Source organism: Varroa destructor, unplaced genomic scaffold (genome assembly GCF_002443255.2).
Source record: "Varroa destructor unplaced genomic scaffold, Vdes_3.0 BEIS01000005.1, whole genome shotgun sequence".
Classification (NCBI taxonomy): Eukaryota; Metazoa; Arthropoda; class Arachnida; order Mesostigmata; family Varroidae; genus Varroa; species Varroa destructor.
The window spans coordinates 39,660,180-39,684,480 of record NW_019211458.1 but is presented as its reverse complement, the minus strand read 5'-3'; the positions used below and the strand labels follow the sequence as shown (position 1 = coordinate 39,684,480).

The 24,301-nt window shown below is 43.9% G+C and overlaps 1 protein-coding gene and 1 long non-coding RNA gene across 5 annotated transcripts in view; both read right to left on the bottom strand.

Annotated features, from left to right (window-relative positions):
• LOC111250942 (BTB/POZ domain-containing protein kctd15-like) overlaps window positions 1-17,671 on the bottom strand; it is a 78,546-nt gene extending 60,875 nt beyond the window's left edge. For 2 of the 3 annotated variants that reach the window (XM_022806956.2, XM_086990951.1), the window contains exon 1: window positions 16,790-17,670. In XM_022806956.2, coding sequence (XP_022662691.1) covers window positions 16,790-16,956 — 167 coding nt within the window. In that variant the 5' untranslated portion in view covers window positions 16,957-17,670. Of the gene's footprint in view, window positions 1-16,789 lie in introns of all 3 variants that reach the window. The other variant, XM_022806955.2, reaches the window with a different exon arrangement.
• On the bottom strand, window positions 7,776-16,783 carry LOC111250944 (uncharacterized). Of its 2 annotated transcripts, none has more exons than XR_002673581.2 (3): window positions 12,423-16,783; window positions 11,848-12,139; window positions 7,776-11,639 (listed from the first exon to the last, which is right to left on the bottom strand). It is a non-coding gene; the product is annotated as an uncharacterized LOC111250944 (long non-coding RNA). The 2 variants fall into 2 exon arrangements; XR_015329126.1 differs by having other exon boundaries at window positions 7,776-11,599.
• Window positions 17,672-24,301: the final 6,630 nt, after the last annotated feature.

Genomic DNA, 24,301 nt, shown 5'->3' with positions numbered 1-24,301 from the left:
AAAGGAAGAGGGTAGTAGAACGTGTTGAAGTTGGCCAATTTGGCAAAGCCAATGTTTTATTATATTTTGTTTCTAAAACACTTCCAAAAAGCGAAATTTAAATAAACTGTGATTGCATTTAAGTAATTATCGGCTGAGGTTAGTGTCTCCACATTATAGTAGTACACCTGTGCACATCCAATATTATATAGTCATAGGCTAATTGGTCAAACACCTCATATCTATTACAAATGAACAAAATAATATCGGGGGCGCAAGTGGCGCTCATTACGGCACCTGCAGCCTCCGATATTTTGGGGATATTGAAGTCCGCATAGATGTGAACACGTTCAGGTACTTCATTCGAACGTGCTTAAGTAGTCCGAATTTAAACCAATGGCTAATAAAAAATAATAAAGTATGCCAGCCCAAGTGAGTGGTAGTGCCTTAAAGTAAATGTGTCATGCCTCAAGCGCCGACGGTTCTGTGCAGCTTTCGACTATTGGCAGCTGCAAATATGCCGACAGTCAAACTAGTCGTAGATTCAGACCAGATACCTATCAACCAGAATCATTATAATCGTATGGTTTCTACTTACTGCAAGATCATACACATGACAGGACCTAACCATCAGATACTCACATGAGCTTGCGCACGGGCGGGCAAAAGAGACATGACAACCATGAGAAGGAAGAGGGACAATAGATGTTCCTTCCGTCTCGCTTTCTAATATACGCGGGTATACAAATCGCAGCAGCCACCCACCGGCGCAACTCTCGCCGACGGCTACGGCGGCAGCGGCAGTGGTGAACGACGAGCGCGCAGGCAAGCAGACAGGCGAAATCGGTCACTCTTCGTTGGTCGCTCCTCGCTAGACGTCCTCGCTAGGGATCTTCAAAGCGATGAGACCCTAGACTACACTGGCTCATAGAGCCTCCAAGGACTTCGGAGTTCCTTGAGGCGACGCCTGAGGCCAAACTGTTCTCACTTGCTCGCTCGTTTGCTCCTCTTTCAGAGTGAGGAATGAGAACTGGGGGACTATACCTCATCTCTCTCATCGCGGGCCTCTGTCCTTCCAATTCCTGCTCGTTACCTCGCATGGCCTCTCTCGCTTTGGCAGGCGCCCGGAACAGCGGAGCGTCGGTCTGTACATGTCCCCTTAGACTCCTGCTTTGCGCTCTGCACGCGGTAAGCGCCAGGGCCGCAACGGCCGGCAGCTAGATCCTGGAGCTTCAGGCGAGCTTCGTGTCAGTGTACTAGTTGTAGCAGTAGTAGTATTCGGGTGGTATGGGCTCCTGCTGCTCTCGGCCAAATCGTCGTGCGTGGTGAAAAACAACTCGAGAACGAAAAGTGTCGGAAGGGCCCCACTAGTAGTCCTTCGTCCCTGCTGATACAATGTTGCTGTCTCTTCCCATGGGGACGGCAGCGGGCACGCGAGTGGAGAACGACTGAGAGAGGCCGGTTGCTGTGAGCGCAATGGGGGGCTGGCATAGGCGGTTCGCTTCTTCAGGGATCAAAAGTGGATGTGGCTGCAGGAGGGGGCCACTGCTGCCAGTATGGAGTGGCGCTTCGGGCTGTGACGTTGTTGGTGGATCTTGGCTTAGGCGCTGTAAAAGGAGGGGGCGGACTTGGCCCGCGGCAGAATTCCGCCAATGAAGGCTCGTGCCCCAGGGCGCACATCCTCTGTGGACATTTTGGTACAGCGGCGCTTCCATACACATGGAAAGACAGACACAGGCATCTGGAACAGCTATGGCTCCCGTCGCCTTCATCACCACGACGACGACCACCAGCGGCATTGCGACTGCTACTGGCTGTTGGGCTGCCAGCTTTCATGTCTGTTTTGCCTGCCTCGTCAGTCAGCTGCCGAAGGCCGAATACTTTAGAGTCCAGAAGCCGGTAGCGACTTGTAGCGGGTGGGTGGCCTTGACAAATGCGCAGACAGAGTGGGCCCATAGACGTGGGTTACCAATATGAATCTCTCAAGATTAGGTACCTGATAAAATGAATGATAAGGTGAATGATATTAGGGCTATACGCATATGAAGCGATAGATAGTGTTTGAAAAAAAAAAAGGTCCATTGATAAGCCTTTTAAGTATAGGAATCCTCTGTTGTCTTCTTTATTAGAAATCCACCATAAAGTGTAATAGCTCTGTGGTAGCGATGCCTTCAATTAGCCAAATGCACTGTGTTACCCATTATAGTGATAATAATGTTAGATTTTAGTACCTAGGTTCCTATCCAGGCCAGTTATCTGTCAGATAAAAGGCACTACACCGCCATTTATAGCTGTAAAGGAACCCACTTGCAGTATACCCATGCTTACTCATGTGTGCTTGCGCTCTCGTCTTGATACCTCAGCTGCACCCACTTGGCCGTGGTGGTCAACCGATGGACGCGCTGGGCTCTGCTCCGGGGTATGCTTCGTATAGTGTGTACCTTTATTAACCCAACAGCTAGGCAAGCAGAACGCTCTCGACGCACCGCTGGACCGCTCCTGCTTCTGCCGCCGCTGCTGCTGGCTAAAACAGGATGAGGGTGGATCTGAGAGACCAGGGCTGCTGTGTAGAGAAGGCGCATTTGGGGTCCATGAGCCGAAATCGAGAGAACGGTGGCGGGATTGGCTAGTTGAGGAGCGCCTGTCGTCAGCCCATTCCACCACGGGAACACGACCACCGCCGACTGTGAGATTGAGATCAAAGCTGGCGCCCCTGCCGAAACATCGAAACAAACTCGTCGCCCGAGGGCTCCAATATGGAACTGAAGCTGCTATCTTCTTGCTGGAATTCGGCGCTCAGTCGGCGCTCTATGCGGCGGTAGCGGAATCGAATGAATGAGCGGTACGCCGAGGAGCTGCAGCGGCTAGCACACAACGATGACAGGAAAGTCAGAAGCAAGCAAAAGAGAACGACGAAGTCATGTCGTCGACTTACTACTCGACGATGGCTGGCTGACTATGGGGTAGCGTATGATTGAGCGGCAGTGGCTGGCTGTAAGTGTTTGATCGTGCGGGGAAAAGTGAGCGCGTTTGCGTCTGCCAGCACTCTCACCGAGCGGAGGACCATCGTATCCATTCTTTGTCCGTGCTTGCCTGTCTGCCCGCTATCTTCCAAACCCATCCTGTCGCCCTTTAGGCCGTTGTCCCTAGAAGTCAGTGATGCAGAACGGGCTTCGGCAGCTGCTGGGATGCACAGAAGACGCAGACTAATCGGAGTACGCTTCCGTCGGCAAGCGTATACAAAACCAACGAACGAAGATTCTCGTCGCGTGTTATTTTCGGTTGTGGAGAACGTCGGATCGGATTGACGAGAAGTATGGTCGAACACGAAACGGGAGCGTGGCGGTGTCAAAGGATCAGAAGCAAAGGTCGTGGGGTAGAGTAATAACGGATAGCGTTTGAGTGAAAATAGCATCCGCTTTTCGAGAAATCGAGAAAAGAGGCAACCTTATCCCTCAGCAAGACGAACAAACGTTGCGCAGCCAATCTAAGTGCGATAGAGAGAGAGAGAGAGAGAGAGAGAGTGTGAGAGAGAGAGAGAGACCGTTTCCGGGAGATAGAGACAGATAGATCGATAGATGGACAAAGAGGGAGAGAGAGGGAGGGAGGGAGAAGGAAACTAGCTTGGGTGGTAAGGATAGATATGCGTTGGGACATGGATGCGCACCTCCATAGCAGTAAGCCGATGGATAAGGTTGCAACATTTTGAAAATACGTACCAGTACATATATATATATATATATGCGAACACATACACACACATATAGTTATCGCCTCATACGTTGTACTTTGCGTACGAAAGGATACTCGTATTCTGGATTGACAGAAAAGGGAAGCGTCAACAGAAAATCACTCTTGGGAACAGAGGTGCCACGTGCAAACGCACATATGCAGCTTTCACGTATCGAATCGGAAGCAACTGCTTTTGCCGTTGCCGTTGCCGTTGCAACTGCGCTCGGGATCAAGGCAGGGAACGGAACCAGCGAAGCTGTAGCTCGAGGCATCGAGACTTCCTCGTTCACATCGTCATCATCAGCGTCGTCTTCGTCGCTAGCGTGCTGTTGACGCGCTGCAATTTCGACATCACCTTCCTTTTGCCTCCAGCTCCTTCTTATCGTTCTTGTCCAAAGGGTCCAAAATGCGCGCAACCACGGTCAGTCACTGAACAGCGCAGAGTAACCGACGAAACGAACAGGGAACCGGGTCAATAGCTGGCGAAAATGGGGAAAGAGTACGATAATACCACATTGTAGAGAGCCCAGATTCTGAGACGCTCCACTGGATAGCCAGTTGCAATACACCACTCATGATTTAGATCTTTTGGCCTTTGACAGCGCACCGATTTTTGGAACGAGTTTACTTACGAGACCGTTGAAAGTACAATACTTCGGAAAAGGAACCGCTGAGCAATCTTCCGTTCGTCTTAAAGGTCCATCTATTCATGCACCATATGCACGTCATCTATTTAAGTTGTTGTTTTGCATGATCAATAAACTTTGAGTTTGACCTCGTACCATTGTTGCCGCTACAATTTTTCTACTGTTGGTTAACTCAACGTTGTTCTTCAGTTGCTCTCGTATGATATGCCGATGGCATCATCAAACATCTCTGTCAAATTAACGGGCCGCCGATTCGTTAGATAACGATGTCGACCTAAATTACACTAATCAACCCATCTCCATATAAACAGTTTCAATTCCGCCAGCGAAGGTAAATTTCAGCAGTGACAAACGGCCACAGAAGAACAAGTCCCTGTACGGCCTGATCGCGCCCCGAGCTGTGTGCTTTGTGCATTCGCAGGCTCTCTAAAAGAGAAAGCTTTATGGGGAACTCGTGAAGCGATCGGCCAAACTTCAGTAGTGAGGTTCCGTTCCTTGGCCACAGCCAGTATGCTGCCGGTCATGCTGATTGAGATACACCTTTAAATAAACAGCTACTGCATGCTACATGGTGAAGTGTACTCGCCAGCCCGAGCATTAGCATGGCTGTTCGCCGTTCAGGCTTACTCATCATGGAGACTTTTCGGCATCGACTCCTTCATCTGAGGCGTCGCAATGTTTTCCTATTGCTTCTCTCAACCGAATCCCTCACGAAAGCGTTCATCTTTCTGTGTAGTTCGATATCACCTCTGGCGGTGGAGATGTTGGGGTTCTACTACTGCTAAATACGAGCACATGAATAAGAGCAAAAGTAAAGCTCCGATCGGAGGGGCGGTGATGGCAGAGAGGGGTGAAGTGTGCAGAACGAATTGGGATCTGCCGATCGAATATGAGTTAGTGTAGGGTTGAGAGGGAAGTGTGGACGCAAAAGCGCGAGAAACACGAATGAGGAAGCCTGAATGGGTGATATGCCGCCGGCGGCAAGATGAAAGGCCACCGAAAGACACCGTCGACGAGTTGGTGCCCCAGTCATCTCTATTGATATCCTTTAACTTTTGGCAAATACATCATGCGTCTCACACCCTGCGCATATGCTTTGCGGAGAGTCGGCTTGAGCTGCCCGGCCTCGTCATCCTCGCTTTTCATGCTAACTCAGTACCCAAGTCTCGTGTACCGGCCTTAGAGCAAGTATATCTCTGAAAACTCATCTGGCTACTACTTTCATTGGTAACCTTTCAGCCTGGTCATGCGGCTCTAAAGGCTTTCGCCTGCACGTCCGCTAGCAAGCAAAGCGTGATCATCGCATACCCCCTCAGAACCCCAAACCCCATACAAAGCGTCTGTGCTCACCCAACTTCACGCAACTGTGCAAATTTACACGCGAAACTGGTATGAGCTTAGCGAAACTATCACGTAGAAAAAGCATTTGTTAGGTGCTGTATGGAATCGAAATAAATCCGAGTTGCTTATTTGCATGAAAACGAACGTCTGTTCAGTGCACCCGTATCATCACTGTTCACTTTGACACAGTGGCATCCAAAAATGTTAGGAAAATGGCGTGAAGATAATGTGATTTCCCAGCCAACACTTCACTGATTGAATAAGCGTAAGTTTACAGCAATATGATATATATTCAACGAGGAACATATATTATCTTCCCGGTGACCCGTAGAGGTCACCTTCGCCTTTGCCGTAATGGGCATAGTGACGCTAACCATAACTGCGACTGAATTCGCGGTGAAGTGTATTTATTAAAGTAAAACCACGCCTGTCTATGAATGGCTCATCATGACTGCCTTCAACATATCTCCTCTTTATGTTCATGAAAATGAAACCTTTCTCTTCCATATTGAAAAGCGTAATGTGCGTATGTTGTAACGCTCAAGTTGCCCTTTCCATGTGTTTGCTTAGTTGTCTCCATGTTCGCTCATAATTATGTATCCTCAATAACATACATTATACAATAGAATCGCTCATCGTTAAAGGTAGCTGCATAGGCGCATTGAACGCTGCGGATTCGGCCGCTACCCTTCAACTGCGCGAAATATGAATATTTCTGCCAGTCGCTGTTCAGCAAGCTATGCTAGACAACTTACTTGCGTATATAACGTATCAGGAATTTTTGCGTATACCGATTTTTGTTTTTAATAATTCATCAAAGTGGCACCCAATGACTTTGAATGATCGGCACTGTGCCTTGTCACAATTGCACTTGTCTCATCGATCTAATCAACAATAAAGTACTCAGCTGCGACAAATAACTACTACTGCGTCTGGCTCGTACACTACTGGTCTGCAATGCGCGTTTTGTCGCGTACGCCCCTATTCAAGGGGCATTCTTCCTCTAACTCTCAATTCTTCCCCTTGCAGCTTGCTCTCCCGACCACCATAAACGAAGAACCCTTTAGGACCTGCCTTTGATTCCCTCTGTAGAGACAGGCACAGGGGGCATCGGTTGGAAGTAGGCTCTCCCTGTCACTGCACTAGCAGCCCCGGGCTATTTATGTGAAATATCAAACAGACGAAGGCCGACCAACCGACACCCGGGCTGGTTGAGCACACAGAAGCAAGATGAAAGGCCGTCGCATAGCGTTCAACGCCCTAGGCAGGCGCGCGGGGATGACGCGTCTAAAATGGGACACCCGGGGCCCTACATAGGGCATCGCCGGCGGACAGGGACGATGCTGGAAGGGCGCATTGGCACCAAAGACGAAAACGGGGGCGCTCCAAGCGCCTTTCTGTCTTCTGCTTCAAGGTACCAATCAACACGTAGCGGCAACGAAAGCCACTCTAACAGCAACAGCAAGGTTAAAATGTACACTAACTGCGTTCTAGCATAGTATATGTGTGTATCTGTGACGAGATGCTGTGCAGCGCGACCTCGGCCAGACGGTCCTGAGTCAGCCTGACTGAGCGGACGATGTGCAAGTAACTGTAGTACTACTAGCCACGAAAGTCACGAAAGGTGTCACGGGGGGCAGCAGCAGCAACAAAACCATTAGCTTTGTATTACTCGTCTTCTGATATCGTCAAGTTTTTTTGTATTGATGATGTGTCGAATAGTACATACGTAGCTAATATTACACAGTACTTAATTCCTCTACCACCATCTTGATGTACACCTAGTGACATGAGTTTACGGTAATCAATACATCGGATAATACAAGCAGCGGCACATCGAAATACTTTTAGTCCTTGTGTAGTCGACGTACTTCTGATGCCTGTAATAGCCACCCGTATCATGTTCATATGGGGCATGTATGAATTAAGCGTATATCGATTACATATATAAGTCCTATATGAACATTAGATCATGTCGATGATGTGTCGCCGTGCCGGGATGAATAAAGCCCCGGAGCTATTACTACGAAGTCTCAGGTTCGATGCCTACCTGAGACCACTCATTTTTTTTCCCTAAATCATTTTCATTCTTCCTTCTGCGTGCAGTTATTGTTGACCAGCGTATATATATCATGGCATTGCCTCTATTGTGGCACAGCCGTTATTGCTCACTGAGGGGTGATCACCCACTGAAGTAGCACGTTGGAGATCATATACTGCAATTGATATTTCACAGGGCCGATTAGGTGAGGCGTTACGATACACACGAGGCAAAGATTTGTATGGACAAATAGAAAACTAGGGAGTACATGCGTCACCCCTGCTGTGATTGACACTAAGTACGAAACGCCGCATCACAATACACTATGTATAGGCAATTATGCGTAATAAAGGTACCGACACTGTACGTTGTCGGAACAATAAGACCACTTCGGGTCGATTGTATGCCGAAAACTTGGGTTACAGAGGGTCAGTCAAAGAGACGTTTCGAAGTATTCTGCCTGACGTCGTTTTTACTTCAGCTCCATTGCTTCGTATATCATACGATCGTATTGTATCATAATCGCTACCGTTGCACTTATATATAATGTATCGATCCGGCGGCGCCGACTGAAAATCCCTTCGGTTTGTCCTGTATAAAACAACGATCGACCCGCCCCAGCGGTGATTTGCTATTCGTCCTACATGACAGGAGGTCAAATAGCTAATTTTTAATTTTAGTACAAAGATCTGCTGTAGGTCTATGTTATTTGATTGCATCGATTTATGATATTGACGGCAGACAAATACGCCACGACCGTTGCGCGATGATGGTTCAGGATGAAGTTTGACCCTTTCTCCGGTCAAAGATGCTCACTGCCCGTTAGAGTCTATAGACGTCTGCGGAACAATCATTGTTCGTGCTGCTGCCGCCGCCGCCGCGCGCCGATATTCTTGCTGGTTAGCCGTTTCATTCGTATACGACTAGCATCTCGCGAGCCCCATAAACATGCCTAGCGTTCTGCACAGCAGGAACAGGTAGGCCAAATTTGAAAACTTCAACGTATGTTAGAGTTACTCTAGATAAATATTAAACATGTATATATAATGTGGATCTGTGAGTGATACGAATAAAATTGAAGCTATTTAACCATACGATAAGACCAGATGAAGATACTGAAGCGCTATCACGGGTTTCGTGCAAAACACATACGTATTTTGCTGAATGGACAAAAGAATAAAAAAAAAACCGCGCGACATTAGACCTGACGCATGATTAATTATCATGCTTATTACTATGCTTAAACGTTATATCGAATTAGGTAATTGGGTCGTGGGCAGACAACAGCGTCTATTGTTTGAAAAAGATGGTACTTTTTTTGAACATGGTCGTTTTGTGGAACGGCACAATTGTCATGGTAACGTGCGTCATTCTGTTGGCTTGTCGCCGTCCATAGCTTAAGTCAATTATCAACAGAAGCAAGGTAGCAACGAAAGCGATCTGATGATGTTATCTCTTTTGTTGCTGTTGTTGTTTTTTTGATCATACGGGCACGAGATGATTCGACGTAAAAAATATCGTATCTTTTCGGCCGTTAACACATACTTAGCCATGACAATTGACGATATTAATTTAATGGGATAATATAACTATATATAGGTATTTACCGTTCATGGTAACTGTCTAGATAGCAATTGACGCTAACTAACGATCAAAGCCGGTTTGAGCCTATTCTGTGTGTTTAATCATACTAGTAGAATGGTAAAAATGCGAGTCACGGACAGCTATGCCACCTCACTGATATCCTATATTTTGATGTTCGATAGTTACCAATCTGCATTGTTGCCTTTGAGCATATGGCACTTCCCATTGCAGCGAAACAATGTTACTACGTCGGGCTTGTCGTTTACGTTACACTGTGTTTGTTATGTCCTCCATAAGACGATTCTGTGGGAACCAACGAACTGTGCAGCCATGATCTTATACCCCGTTCCTCTGTTTCCGAACTGTTGTAAACACCTATCTTCAAAGCCAGGTCTGAAAACCGGTGTGATTCGATACCGGTTCAAAAGGACCGTCGCTTTTCCTACGGGCTAATAGTGCAGCCGCTAACTGGCGACTACCGAGAAATAATTCCAGCAAACAAAAAAAACGGAGAAAAAGAAGATTCTATAAAAAACAATCTTCCTGAACATAAAAAAAATAGTACGCGCGCCGTCTGCTAAATTGCAGCCATGACTTGACTTGCCTATGTCTCACGATGGATCCAGGATCAACCCCCAAGCAATCCACATCGGGGATCGAAATAGAAGGTGGATTATCGGCCTCCTCCTCCACCTCACGAAGAAGAAGAAAGGGATCTAACTGTGTGTGTAAAGCACATAAGACTTCCTGATCCGATTGGACTAATACGATTCGACGACAATATTGCTCCGCGGATCGAGTGCGCTGAATAACGGTAGCGCACGACTGGGGCACGACTGCTATTTCGAGTGGAGCCTCTCGCCGTACGGGCCACACCGTCTCTTATATAATGAAGAAAAAGGGAGGGACTGTAGCAGGTGCAGAAAAACCGCCAACATTCAATAACATTTTTCCACTTGTGACCTGAGCGGTCATATAAATTAGTATCCGTTGTCCGCGTTGCAACCACGAAATGAAATGAGAGCGGGAGCGACCGACACACAGAGATGAGACAGCGAACGATGAAATCAGGAAAGATCTCTTTCGTTATATCAAGCATTGACGCCGCAGCACCCGTCCAATAGCTACTGCCGAGTCAGTTAGCGAGACTTTGGTTCTGTTGCGGAAAATCTTTCATCGCATCTGTATACGTACATTCGTGTTTTGTAGCAATGAAAGCTAGGAAGCGACGCGGCTAGACAATGCTTTAATTATTCCTTCAAATTCGTTTCGTACGTTATGTATACCAATTGAATAATAACTCGAAAACCTTGAGGAATATGTCTATAACAACTAGTTATGCGTCAACAATTATTGTTTCCGTATGAATGGCGCTTTATACAAGTAGAAAAAAATTGGGGTTCCCAGGGTTTAAGGTACATACACAATATGTGCCTTAAACCCTGTCACTTTTTATTGTAAATTCGATACAGCCAAATGTTGAAAAAGGAAGCAAAAAGAAAAGTCGATTCTGCCTTTTTTCTCCAAGTTCACAGTTCCCCACAGCTGCAACACGTTCTACGACGATGGTCACGTCCCACTTCTGCCTGTTGCTCAAATTCCTCCGAAGACGGCCAATTGGTCTCGTGTCGTTCTTGCTGACTTCGAATCTTATTATTTTTTTTGCAAGCCGCTTTGCGTAGGGCGTCTCCTCGACGAAAAATACGCCATACCTGTCCCCAGTTGTTTCTCAGATATCGCGATTTCAGCTATCTATCTTGCTGTTGGCTGATTTCACAACCATGATCGTTTGTTGAAGCCACTCCAGTATTTCCTAGTCGATGTTAGCGGTCTGCTGTCGCCGATCGATTCTAATCGAAGATCTTCGTACCGATATCCTTTTTTCCTGTACTTCCTTCAGCTGTTCGTCTGTCTTCCCATCCTTTTGCAACGATCTCCAATTAGTGTAGCGTTTCCCAACACCGCCGCTTCATTTATCTATCTTTTTTACGCATGTATTTAAACTATTGCGGGCCTTTGCCGTAACTTGATTTAACTCGATTCTTGCTGTTTGATCTGTGAACTGCCGTTTTATGAGCGTCGACTATTGGCGTGAAGTTCGTACACTCTATTATTCGCTAGCAATGGTCATAGCGGCGAGGAGACGGCACTGCCGCATGGATGATGTCGGTAGCGTGGAATTTCATTATACGGCTTCATTATGAATAGCGTCGACTAGCAAACCTCGACAGGAAATATTTACGAATTTCGGCTGTGGTTCCGTCAGAGAGGTCAACTTCAAAGAGGCGCCAAATAGATAATCAATATCAATGCGCCTGCGAACATATGTACGCAATACGACAGAGACCGGTTGGAACAAAGGCAAGGAATACAGCCGCCGTCGTAACGGCAGCGATAACAGCAATAAAAAGCGGATAGTAAGATAAAAATGAATGCATAAGGCTGAAGTGGACATGCACAGAAGCACATATACTTATAGAAATATACCCAAAAAAAAAATAGAAACATAAACGCGCAGCGAACCTGATCATAGAATAGCTGATGCGATGTCGCGTACAGAATAACGTCGCGTCAGACGGGTCAATGCGAGGAAAAATGAAAAAAACTGTGCGCTCGTTCGTTCAAACCGCACCGAATGCCGTCACGAGACACATTTTTTTGTAAATACTCATTTGATTCGCACCTTCGATAGGCCATAACTTTTTAGGTAGACGAACGTACGAACGACACGCTGGTGGGGTACATACGGAGGGGGGTGATAGGTTGACAGCGTATTTCCGATCGCGTTGTTTAACATTCGCCATTCTGCAAAAGACTAAAAAATGGTAACAGCAACGATGATGATGATGACGTCAACAGAAACAACGGTACCCAGAAATTGAGACAAATAAACTCAGGTTTTTAAGTATTCATAACAAACGGATATACGATGGGAACGGAATGCAGAAATCGCCGTATCTTGGTCGCGCGCCTCGTGCGTCATAACATAAACATTCGTCCGCGTCCGCGTCCGCATAACTAAAGGGAGAATGGTCGGTGGAACGAGGAAACGGCAATTTTATGGTCTTTTATGGTCATCGTCCAGCAACAAAACTTACTTGTTGAAACGTCTGTAGACATATCTGATTGAAGGACAACAACAGCCGCAATGATAGCAGCAGCAGCAGCAAAATGGCCAAGCGTCCGAAAAAGGGAAGAGGGTGATGATAACACGACGAAACGTTGCTTGGATCAGCCAGAAGGAAAGGCAGATGACAAAAGTGTCGAGAACGAAAAAAAGTTCTTTTACACCAGACTTGTCGAAGCAGCGAAAAAAGGGAAAAGGGGGGTCGGGGGTGGCAGGTGGCAAAAGATTCACATGGAGTAACCGGTATGGGGCCCGATGCAGAGCACATTGTAAAATGAATTGACGTTAGAATGTTCTCGGGTTGAACTGTTCGCCGTTGTCATTATCACCGTTGAAGTAAACAATGATGCAGTTGATCTTCGCTTTGAGCGGAGAACAATTACTAAGCCCATAGGCTCTTACGTGCACAGCTAGTGCACGCACTGGTGCGTCGAGAAGCTTCGTTCTCAGTGTTAGTTACAACAGCATCATAACATCAAGTATCAGTAACGTTTGAAACGAAACTTCGTTTATTCGAAAGCGATATTACTCTATTGTAGAAGAAAAGATAACAGACAAGATAAACGATATAAGATTTTGAAGAACATGAATATAATATCAGTAACACAATAATATCTCACAAGATGCTCTTCGCAGCGGTAGCCAAAAAAACGTCGACACTTATCATAGTCTATGAAAATTATTTATAACATATAGGATAACGATATCACCGTAGACGCGTATATAGCTATATCCGAACGTCGATGATGTTATAATGTAAATGGTCCTCTCATGACCTGAGCCCCTGACGAGTTGGGCCCAACGGAGCCTGTGATGATCGCATATTACTATTATTATTATCATTATTTCTGCTACCGATTCGTCAGATAGAAATTTGGGACTAGCATAATGCTAGATAACCAGCATAAAAAGCAACTAATAGCTTAGAGGCGCGCTGAGATAATACATAAGTGTATTATAATAGATACATCCCTGGAAGAATGAAGCTGATGTCTAAAATGTTAACGCAAACAACATTTAATACTGCCACCAGTCGTCTATGGTAGTCTCCGCATTTACCTTCTAAACCTAGGCATAGGTCAGACGGCCTAGATTCGAAGTAAGTATATATAAACTTAGGGGACTTAAACGGCCGCAAAAAACGCACGTATTTTGCTTTTTGGAGCGTAAACTATCCAAGTGACTTGGCTTTTGTCTCGTATGTCCTGTGAGACGTAATATATGTATTATATAGCATGACACGAGCAGCCATGCAGTATACTTAGTACATATGTAGATTTCATCCTTCCTTGCATTAGGAGACGTTGGATGGAAATCGAAGCAAAACTTAAGATTATGCAAAAACAGAAAAAAATAGTTATTTATTTCTGCCGTTTTCGATCTCTCATAGCGACTCCCATTTCGGCAATTCACGCAATGTGTATCAGCCATGTGTGGTTCCTTCGTATAAATCTTATGCGCATCCTTTGTGTTGTCCGGTACAGCCACTAAACATTCTATCCATAAAACGAAATGTGTATATGCCCGGGTTCGAACCTAGACCACAACGTCTTTCCAGCTTTCTATACATTTACGGTAGCTCCGAAGCCGTAATGTTTAGCCTACGATGGCGGCTTAAATACCGTGCCAGTCGACATATTGTTTACGTAAGCAAATAATGCAAGCAACGCCGGCTCCAGAGCACCTATACCCATTTTGCGATCATCGGCGTCTGGAACAAGCAACTCACATTTTGCCCGTTTTTCTGTTAATCTCTCTCTCCTTGTGCCCCTCTCGTCGTCCTATCGTTGCCTTCTTTGCTAAAAACTATCTAATACATGTATTCAAGCATATTGATTCTGCTGGTGATGCTAACAATAATATTTGTATGAGTTAATTACACAGCAGATCGTCCCAATGATGGATGAGTGTCGAGCCACGCCTGCATTTGCCTCTACATATGGCCTATAGCAACGCAGTGACTCCAGCATGCTACCGCCACTATAACAAGAAATAGCCCTTTCGTCTTGTGCCTTCGAACTCCGGGCGGTTCGTACCTCCGCAAAAATTTTTTCGTCTTCTCGATTTACCCAATCTCATTATTGGGACCATCATCAGATATTGAAATCGGTGGACTGTTTGAAAAAATGCGCTGATATAGAAGCGCTGCTTGAACCGGCGCAATCAGCCATGACTAAGGAGCCGATCGACAACAGCAACGATGAACCTTATCAGCAAGTCAAAGTAACGCACAAAGCTCTGCGATAGAGGGCATGCACACACGATCGTATCTCAACGGAGCGCGAATCATAAAATGCTCAGTGATAGAGCCAAAATGAAAAATGGCCTCGTGTCGTACGACCAAACAATCAAAAATCCATTGGAATCTTTAGCGCATGTAATGTCACGAGAATTAACTAACGATAAGATTGTATCTAAAGAGATAGAAAGCTAACCTTGCGATACTATTGACCACTTCAATATGAACCTTATTTTATTGTATTTCTCTATGTATCCAACGGAAGCGCTACATTGGTGTGCGTCAGACTTGAAGAGGTCGAATCGTTGTACGAACTTTTGACAGTGACAAAAAACTGACTGTCTCATAAATGCGAATCGTGTACCGTGTTTTTTTGTTAAGTCAGTCACATAACAGTATAGTATTATTATCTGCTTGTTTGTCTATTTAGCTTAGCTAAGCTCAGCTTCTTAGATGCACGTGCACGACCGGTGTATACTGCAGCAATGGGGTCGTCTCTACAGAGAAACGGACGGGACGTAGACGAGGTGTTCTGTATTTAAATATTCATGTTTATAATTCACACATTTCCTTAGAGCAGCATTCGACGGCTGTGAAACGATTGATTCGTATTTGCTCAACCCAGCGACAGCGTTAAAATGGCGTCCCCAGAAGCGAAAAGCGAGAACTTGTCTTGGGGCTCTTACTGATTAGAATTAATTCAATTGGTATACGGGCAATTTGGCTGCCAGGACGTATCTAACCATCGCAACATATGCGGACACGAAATCTTTTGCTTTTCAATAGTGAATAGCAAACGTACAGCATTAAAGTAGACAAAAAGTATATGTCAGGTAACCTGTTTTGGCTGTAACACTGTATAAGGTGGTACTATGCCAAAATCCACATGACCCCTTCTACGGTGTCGATAATGTCAGATCGTCAAAATTATGCTTTAACTAAACAACTTGGGTACTTGTGCTATAATTGGTTGGTACAACGAAACTTTGGACGCTTATATCCACCGTGATTCAGCTATTTTAACTTTAATTTTACTTAGTTTCTGCTTTGATTTAGTATGTTTTTCTAGGTTCTCGTAAACTGTTAGAGTACGTTTTTTGTTTGTCCAACAAGCGGAATGAATTTGTGGTAGAATGTTTTTTTTGCCCTAATCTTAATTTCACATGCCTAGATCTAAAACAGAATTCTACCTTTTAATGAAATGTGTAAACAATAAGAAGGGTGATGCATTTTATAAGTTCTGCTTCTGGGTGGCTTTCCCGAATTGCGGGACTCGAACTCCGTACCTTAACAGGTCCTCGAAACAATGCCATACGACAGGTACCAAAGATTGTCACAGAAGAGGCCGGTGAGAGTCAACCATAGAGACAAATATTTGCTGTGATAGAGCAAATGTGCAAGCTTTCGCTTCATTCGCTCTCATTATTATTGCGACGGAGAACGTAATTAATATCACTCAACTAACAACAACCCCTCAAGGTGTTCAGTCAAAATGGTTTACATCCTGTCACGCGAACGGCATCAGTTAATCACAAGAAAAAGATACTTCGTCAGACCTGACACGCTAAAATACTTACACTCATTCATTTTAAGCTATTGCAAGAACTCTATTTATAGAACAAAATTCAGGCTAGTTTAGTAACTGTGGAATACTGTCCGACAACGAATTTCACTATTAACTAGCCATGACCATTTTTAATATTGTGATACATAGGTCACAGCAGTACTCATAAAATGCCAGGGTACGTACTGCATCGTACTTAAGCCAAGATACTGAGGTAGCAAGACACCTCGTTTCGAACCAGGACAAAGCATAATTATTGGCATAAACTTTATTACGACGCTACTCTACGAACTTCCATTGAATCGCAACTTCCCTTTGCCTTTTTCGCTCAACCTTCTCTTACCGACGCTACTCTCGTCCAGTGAATCCGATGTCTCACGTATCAAACAACTGTAACATGGATGATCTGCTCCTCAAATACGGTAAACAAAACAAATCTCTAGGTACATAGTAAACCGAACAAGAAACTCCTCTTGAGTCGCACCGGACCCATTCAAAATTTCCCGCCCTCACGACGAATCGATAACACACCTACCTGTTCGTCACTGTAGAGGCTGTGGTGTTCCTCGATGAACTGTTATGGCCGTTTAATAACAATGCCGAATGTGATAATGGGATCGGATGCGGGCTAGGTGCTGGTGAGTGACCTGGACTGTGATGTCCTCCAACACCCCGACTTTCGCATGATGACGCCCGGGACATTACTTGACTACAACTACGTGTTATTTCAATTGTCCGACGGGTTAACTTAATACTAATTATCACAGATATGCGCCCAGACACTCAGCATAGCAAATCTCAGTCAACAACACATTTACAACGGATAATAATTATGATGGTGGTTACTGGAAAACCCACACTGATAATGCTAGTTTGTCACGTTATATTGTTTGTGCAGTCCCGTCTGCGTAGCACTCCGTTAAGGCCAATGCATAGGAAAGCGTATGATGTCGCTGGAACAGTCGATTCTTTCGTTCGCACTAAACCGTTTGTTTCATAACAGAATTTCAAACCAAACTAACGTTTCGCTACCAAGTGTCACGATCCTTCTGTTAATTAACGATAATTAGTAGTACTGTTGAGGCTAATTAGCGTCCGCCACGGCAGCTAATAACAAGCGTTAGATGGAACAAGTACAATCACCATGAAGATACTGCGAGCAAGGTAGCTGTCGCCTGTTGTTTCCGTATATTTGCACACTGCTGCTATAGTGGCGTATTGCAACACTCCTTCCTATAAGCTATTTCTGTGACGTTTATCGGCCTTTACAAACATGTCACGCCGATTCTTGTGCGGTGCTAAATGTACCGATCCGACAACTGTACAGTCAGGAAAAGTCACGTGTTACGCATCGTTTTACGCCGAAGCGACGAGAAACAGCTCGCGTTTCAGAGATGACTGAACAGTCGGTCAAAATCTAAAGCGCTCGCTCAGCCATATCTTCAGCGATTGGGAAAGGGTAACAGATGGGCATGCCACTCTGCGAGGGATCGGCTTGCACAGGAAAGGAAAAACAGACGCTACTAAGCAGTAAGGTAGCATCCATCGGTAACTGGCAGGGTAAGTGAGTTGCCGGAGGTACACCAACCCCACAAGCGAGCTGTAGCAGAAGGGGACAAGAAGTGAAAAAAAAAAGGCGGACGGAATAGAGGTGTGTGCCTATCGAACAGGGTAAAGCAGATGATATCTAGTTCAGAACGAGTCTTCTTGTTTGCGCACCCCCACAAGCGACCAATATAGAACCGACTCAGTATGACCGAATGTGATCTGGTCGTTTATATGTATCCATTTAGTTTGAGCAGTTTGTGAGAAGACTGGCCCGAAACATCATCGCGTGAGCAAGTAATAAAAAAAAAATGTAGATTCAACACTGCATTAATCTAATTAGCCAGGCACAAGGGAATCGGATGTATTTCGTCAAACAACGCAATAGGTTGATATCGTAGGGTACATAGATGGTCACGCTCACGCATTCCTCTATGTTGTCCTTTGGCTTCGGCGTCTTTGAAAGACCAATGGTTAAAACCCATATATGGCTTTTTAGAACAATGAAAGTCACAGGTCGACATTGATGACTCTTAACGGTATTGATCACGTATGCTCAATCAGCTTGTTCATAGTACCTATATGCTTATATTAGCTTGATGTTGCGTAGAACATAGGAGATTAATTATATAATTATAGAATATTCGACTATATCTATGCCACCGATGTTGCAAACTCGAATTTCTTATATGAACACGTTTAAAAGTATTTTTATTGAGAGTAAACTGTTGTCATAGGCATAGCGGACAACCTCTGTGTTTACAAGGGGCCATGTGTACGGCGGATTAAACGCTAAGGTTTCTGCAAATCTACAATCTCTGCTTCACATTCTATATATATATATATATATACTTTCGAAAAATTTTAAAGCTATCATTACGATCTCGCTTTCTCAGAAACTAAGTGCATCTATACAGGCAATTCTTCAGCGTCAATTCCTATTTTGATAACTACAACCCGCATCATTAAGCCTAAAACTAAAATCCACAATCGGTGTGATTTCCAAGACAAAGGTAGTGTTTGAGAGGTCTGAATAATGTACACCGACTAAAAGGCAGATTTTTCAAATGCGGTAGGGCCTAAGAGTTTACTTCATAAAATCGCGACCATATTTTTTGCTTTACCTCTCGTTTTCTTTGAGTGAAGCTCAGGGAAAAGTGGCTTTTTCGAATGAGCACTTGGCGTTGATGTCAAACATTGAGATATAGCACATTTGTAAATATAAATGCATATATAGTTTTCTCATATGTCTACATGATTATTGATAATCGGCGTGGCCGTGTGCATCCATGGAGCATTTGGTTCCATGTGTCGTCGGCACTTGTAGACATGGTTGTATATCTGTTAGCTGTCGGACGGTTCAGAAAAAACGACTGCTCTAACCGAAAAAATAAAAAAAGTGCAAGGTCATCTTTTTCCTGTGTTCTTCGTGTACCATCTCGTCTGTTGATAATGGCTAACTTTAAAGGCATACCCTACAAACGTAATAACATCACAACGTACCGCCCCACGCATTCTAGGAGAAACAGTCCCACAGTTCATCGAGGCGAAATCCCAGATGCCAGTATCCAATGGACAAGCAAAAAATTTTAAGAGTATTGAATTCGCTTGTCACATATCACCATTGACGGGTAAAAATCATCGATCACGGGCAACATGTACTATAATAGACACCCGTTGTTCGAGACAGGCCGTTTTACTAGACGCTTAGAATGGTAATAGTTCAGGCATAGTAGCTGGTAACGCTAAAGGAAGACAGTTGTGAGAATGGAAGCCCATATTACGCTACAGTGAGGAATGGGACACGGAGGGGCAAGGAAGGAGCCTTCGACGAGGATACGGAGCCGTCTGCAGCTGAAGCAGCCAGTATCCTTTGAAGACACGGCTTCTGGCTATCCGAACACTTCGCCCTTGCAGCTCCGGTCGGCCCCATTTCTGCCCTCCTCGTTTCCCTGTTTTCACCGCAAACCAATAGGGCCAACCTATCCAGCTTCGATTCCTACACACCTACAACGTTCTCTGTCTGCCTGTTCCTGTCTCTTCGCCCCCAGCCCATTTACCCTGCCCTTAGAAAGCGCTATGCCAGCTAACGGCTGCTGCCGGCGGCCAACGCCCGCGGCATCAAGGCAAGGGCAATAAGACTATTCGTTCGTCTTGTTACCCGTTGGCTGGTTGAAGCAGTTCTTTGTTTCGACAGCGATGCTGCCTGTTCTACAACTGCCAGCGCTATCGCTGGCACGATTACGTCGGGGGGACTCAAAAGTAGCCCACCTGATCTGTATGGGGAAGTCAGTGCCTGCGGCACAGTGAAATGGGCAAAGGCACCACTGCTCAGTGGCGGGAACCCAGGTGGACCAGCTGGACCTGCCGAACATTTTGCTTCCCTGTCGTCACAGAGACTATTGCAGCTTTAGTTCCTCATTTGCCAACAGTGCTCAGAGATGCGATATGGCTCCAGAAGGAAGAACTGCACTAAAAATGGGCGCAGCGTGTGGAGAATTGGCGGAACGGATGCAAGCGGTACTCTTATATCGGAAGGTGAATATTACAAAGCAATAACAGTGTGAATGAATTGATTCTGTTCGCAGAATCGATATTCTTGACTGTTTTATACCTAACGAGCATGTTAAAATAGGTGCTCTGAAAGGCAAAGGGGTTTAACGCGTTGACCTAAAATCTGTTTCAAATTTATAAGCAACTTTTATTATTTTTAACTGGATGTGTGTAGTACTCATCAGGCTCTTCATTTAACGTGTCTTAGGTATCCATGAACTAACCTGGCTTGCTGATTTTAAAGACAACATGTGGAAATTAACTAATCGGAGTAAAATGCATAAAAAAATGGTCCCAACTTTTTCCTTTTTTATTATTTTCTTTTTATTTTTAAGAATTTTATTCTTAAAACAACGTCTTTTATATTGAAACGTGCTTCAACAGTGGACTCTTGATAAGCACTTTAGTATACCCGCTGAACGTGTATCTTCTTATATTTTTCTTTTGAAATTATAATTCTAGATCTAAACCTATTTCTTTAGAAATAAGCTTTGTCCGGTTACATTCTAAATATTCTAATATTGTGAATTATTATTGATGCTTTTTCGTTCCATACTGAATCTATATTGGAAATTAGAGAGAGGACGCTTGTTTTGGGGATGCGATTGCTTAAAAATGGGTTCAATCGTTTCAAAAACAGCCTCGTTTTGATAATAAGAAAAATATAACAATAAGACCATTGACGTTCTTCATTGAATCATCACCAAGCTTGCAATTAAGCCCTTATACTATAAATGGTTGTAGAGATATAGTATCCATTTTAGCAAAAACTCCTTTATCAGAGATTCGTAATGTCGAGTTCCGAGGAGGGCTGTATTAGCGTCACCTAATTGACTCCCAAAAGGCAATTCACATCTTGCCATATGCTACACATAAAGTGTTATCAAAAAACCTAACGCTATATTTTTAAAATGACTATAGCGATGTATATGTCGCAAACGTTATTGGGATACGTTATTTAACGTATTTAAAACTTACAAACAGAATCTTATATAGATTTTACGTTGTTTTATGTAACTGATGTAAGTATCCTGTAACAATATATCTGTCCGACGATTCGAACATTGTTCTTAAGTATTCCATAAACAGTATCAGAATATCTAACATAAGACTGTAGCAGTAGCAAGCCCTTTAGCAATAAGTAATAAGGTTGTCCGTTAGTAACCTATAAAAGTTGCCACTGAGAGGGCTTGTAATCAAACTAACTGGGTTTGTTCTTGAATGCAAGTGCTAAATACAAGCAAGCAGACATATCATATATCCATAAATATATGTATATATTAGAAATTACCGAGTACGATGTTTCGCACGAAACAACTTTAAACTCGGACGTCGATTCTAGTCGAATCTAATGGTGGTCAGCACGATGAGAAAGAATATATACGACATGGAAAATGGAATTCTTGACAAAAACCTCCTTAAGAGCTTACCTTCATTGACTGCATTGGCTTATGTGTTTGATTGAAAACAGCGTTTCTCCATAGATACGTTATTATGTGCCTTCGTTCGCAGTTCGAACTTGTACGAGTCCGCATATTTTGTCACTAGATATGACATTGTCAAATATTAAAAGTTTGTTACAAATACGGAGCATATGCCCGTGTCCAATGTACCTAGGTAGAGCGCTTCAAGCTTATCAGTACTTTTGATTGGAACACTTCTTGGACTCATGAAAAAACAGGCAAACCCGCTTGGTATAAACAGCTGCTGGTGGTCGTTGACGCAGGTATAACAGACCTTGCGTATAAATTCACAGAATTCAGGCCAACGTAAATATTTTAAGATATAAATGTCCTCGTGTTCAAATTCAACGAGAGAACCAAATCGACTTCCGCGTAAAAGAGCTCGGGAAAGACAAATCCTTGTTAGCGCCATGACATGATACACGATTTCTAATATAGTCAATGTTCAATAGACATTCTATAACACAAATATTGTAGCACGATATCAGCCACTATTAGGCCCTAACTATTAGATGTTGGTTGAACTGATCATTCCTTTTCCACCTTCGATCTTGTATATATGCGTCATATATCATTATCTTATTATATATAGGCATAAAATATCATTGTTCGTACACATACCGTCTGGTCGGTCTCATTAGAACATGGTCTGGGTTCACTTGGAACTTAACGCGATTTTGACGAGCCGATCTAATACTAAGCATTGTCAACACATTTCCGTGCTAGCGCAGTGGGTAATTTAATAGTAACAAGCCTGTTGAACTTTGAAGCTGGACGTAAACGTACTCCGTTCCGTGATTCAAGCCAACCGTTTGGTGTTTCCTTAAGGTCAAGTATTAAATCTATAGCACGAAAAACGTCGTTGTCTACGATGCGCGGCCCATGACAATTACTTTTTTCTTTTCTTTTTTGCTTTTATCTTTAATCGAGGTATCAGCGGGTTCAATATTGGTCTCTTAGCCATGGTGATACGGCCCTCATGTCGCTATACAATTAACGCTGAACACCTGATAACCTACTGGTAACGGTAAGAACATCTCAATAATATCTCAAATTGACATACAGCTATAGTGGTTAATCAGCATAACTAACTCTTTTCGATTCCAATGTTCACCACCATTTACGGTCCACCTCGACCAGTAGTGCGCGATGCGATTCATAGTATTTTACAGTTAAACCTTTGAGTTTAACTTCGCCATGGGGTACGAATCCATTGTCTTGTTACTAATGACAAAAGCGTTACTTTGTGCTGAAAAAACAACTATACAGAACAAGGAAAATGACAATATCATCATTATTTTAAAATCTCAAAATATGTTTTACTATAAATGGTACCAATCTGCTGATTAGTGCCGAAAAATTGTCGAGGACCAAAGTGTTTTGAACTTCATGTCCGGCACCCCCGTTAAAAGCATTCTCTCAAACGCCTACCTCCAACCCAGCACGAAATGAAGTGTGTTTATGTCCGGCCTCGATTCTCGATCTCTACAGAATGACCCCTTCATTTCATCATACACGAACAGTTGGAAACTGGGCTAATAAATCAGACACAACGGACTAAAAGACTACAGGTCATGTTGTACATAACTGCACGTCCTTTAGCGGCAATTCTCTAATCTTGACTACATTTTACGCCAGCCAATAAACCTTTTCTTTTTTCAAAAAAAAAAAAAGATAGGATTAACACAACCGGCACTGTCTCAGATTTTTTTGGAGGGTAAGTACCGAAATGAGTATTGATTTCCAGTGTAATTGGTTTTTGTTTCATCGGAAAAACAGTTCAACAGCGATACGACATTGAAACATCCCATTACGATTAAACATCTGCAAATAGAAAAAGGTCTTATGGATAAACCGGCATACACCGACGAATGCCCATGATAGAACACCAGTACTTACATTGACGAAACACAGATTGATAGCAAACATATAATCCCTTTCAATATAGATTAAATGATAAGCCATGACGTTTCTCATGATAATTTTTAAGACAATGTCAATAGCAGCTTGTTGCCGATATTCAGCATGCCTTCATATTATTCCATTCAATTTAGAATCGTAAACTGTCGCTTGTGATCTTTCTGAATCTGTATGAAAGTGATGTGAAAAAGGCGTATGTACGCGCTAGCTTTTACAATGTTAACCTATTATAGTATCTAGTTTCGAATAATCTTAACTACAAATAGTATTTCTGCAAATAGCAATAATCTTGTTCACCCCCCTTTGCGGCCCTCATCGCCAGCGCACCGCGTCACTAATATGGCAACCGCAGTGTAGAAAAAATGCAGGTAGAACGCTACTGACGCAATGCAGCATTGTACAGAGATTGTTAACAGAAAAAAAAAAAAAAATTTTTCGTTCGTCGTGAAAATTTGTCGTTGCACTCATTCAAATTTTATGCCGTAACTATTCACTGCCGACCTCTCTGGTAGGCTTGGGTCAGATAGACACCAGGGTCAACTCAGATGTAATAGCAACTCTATAGT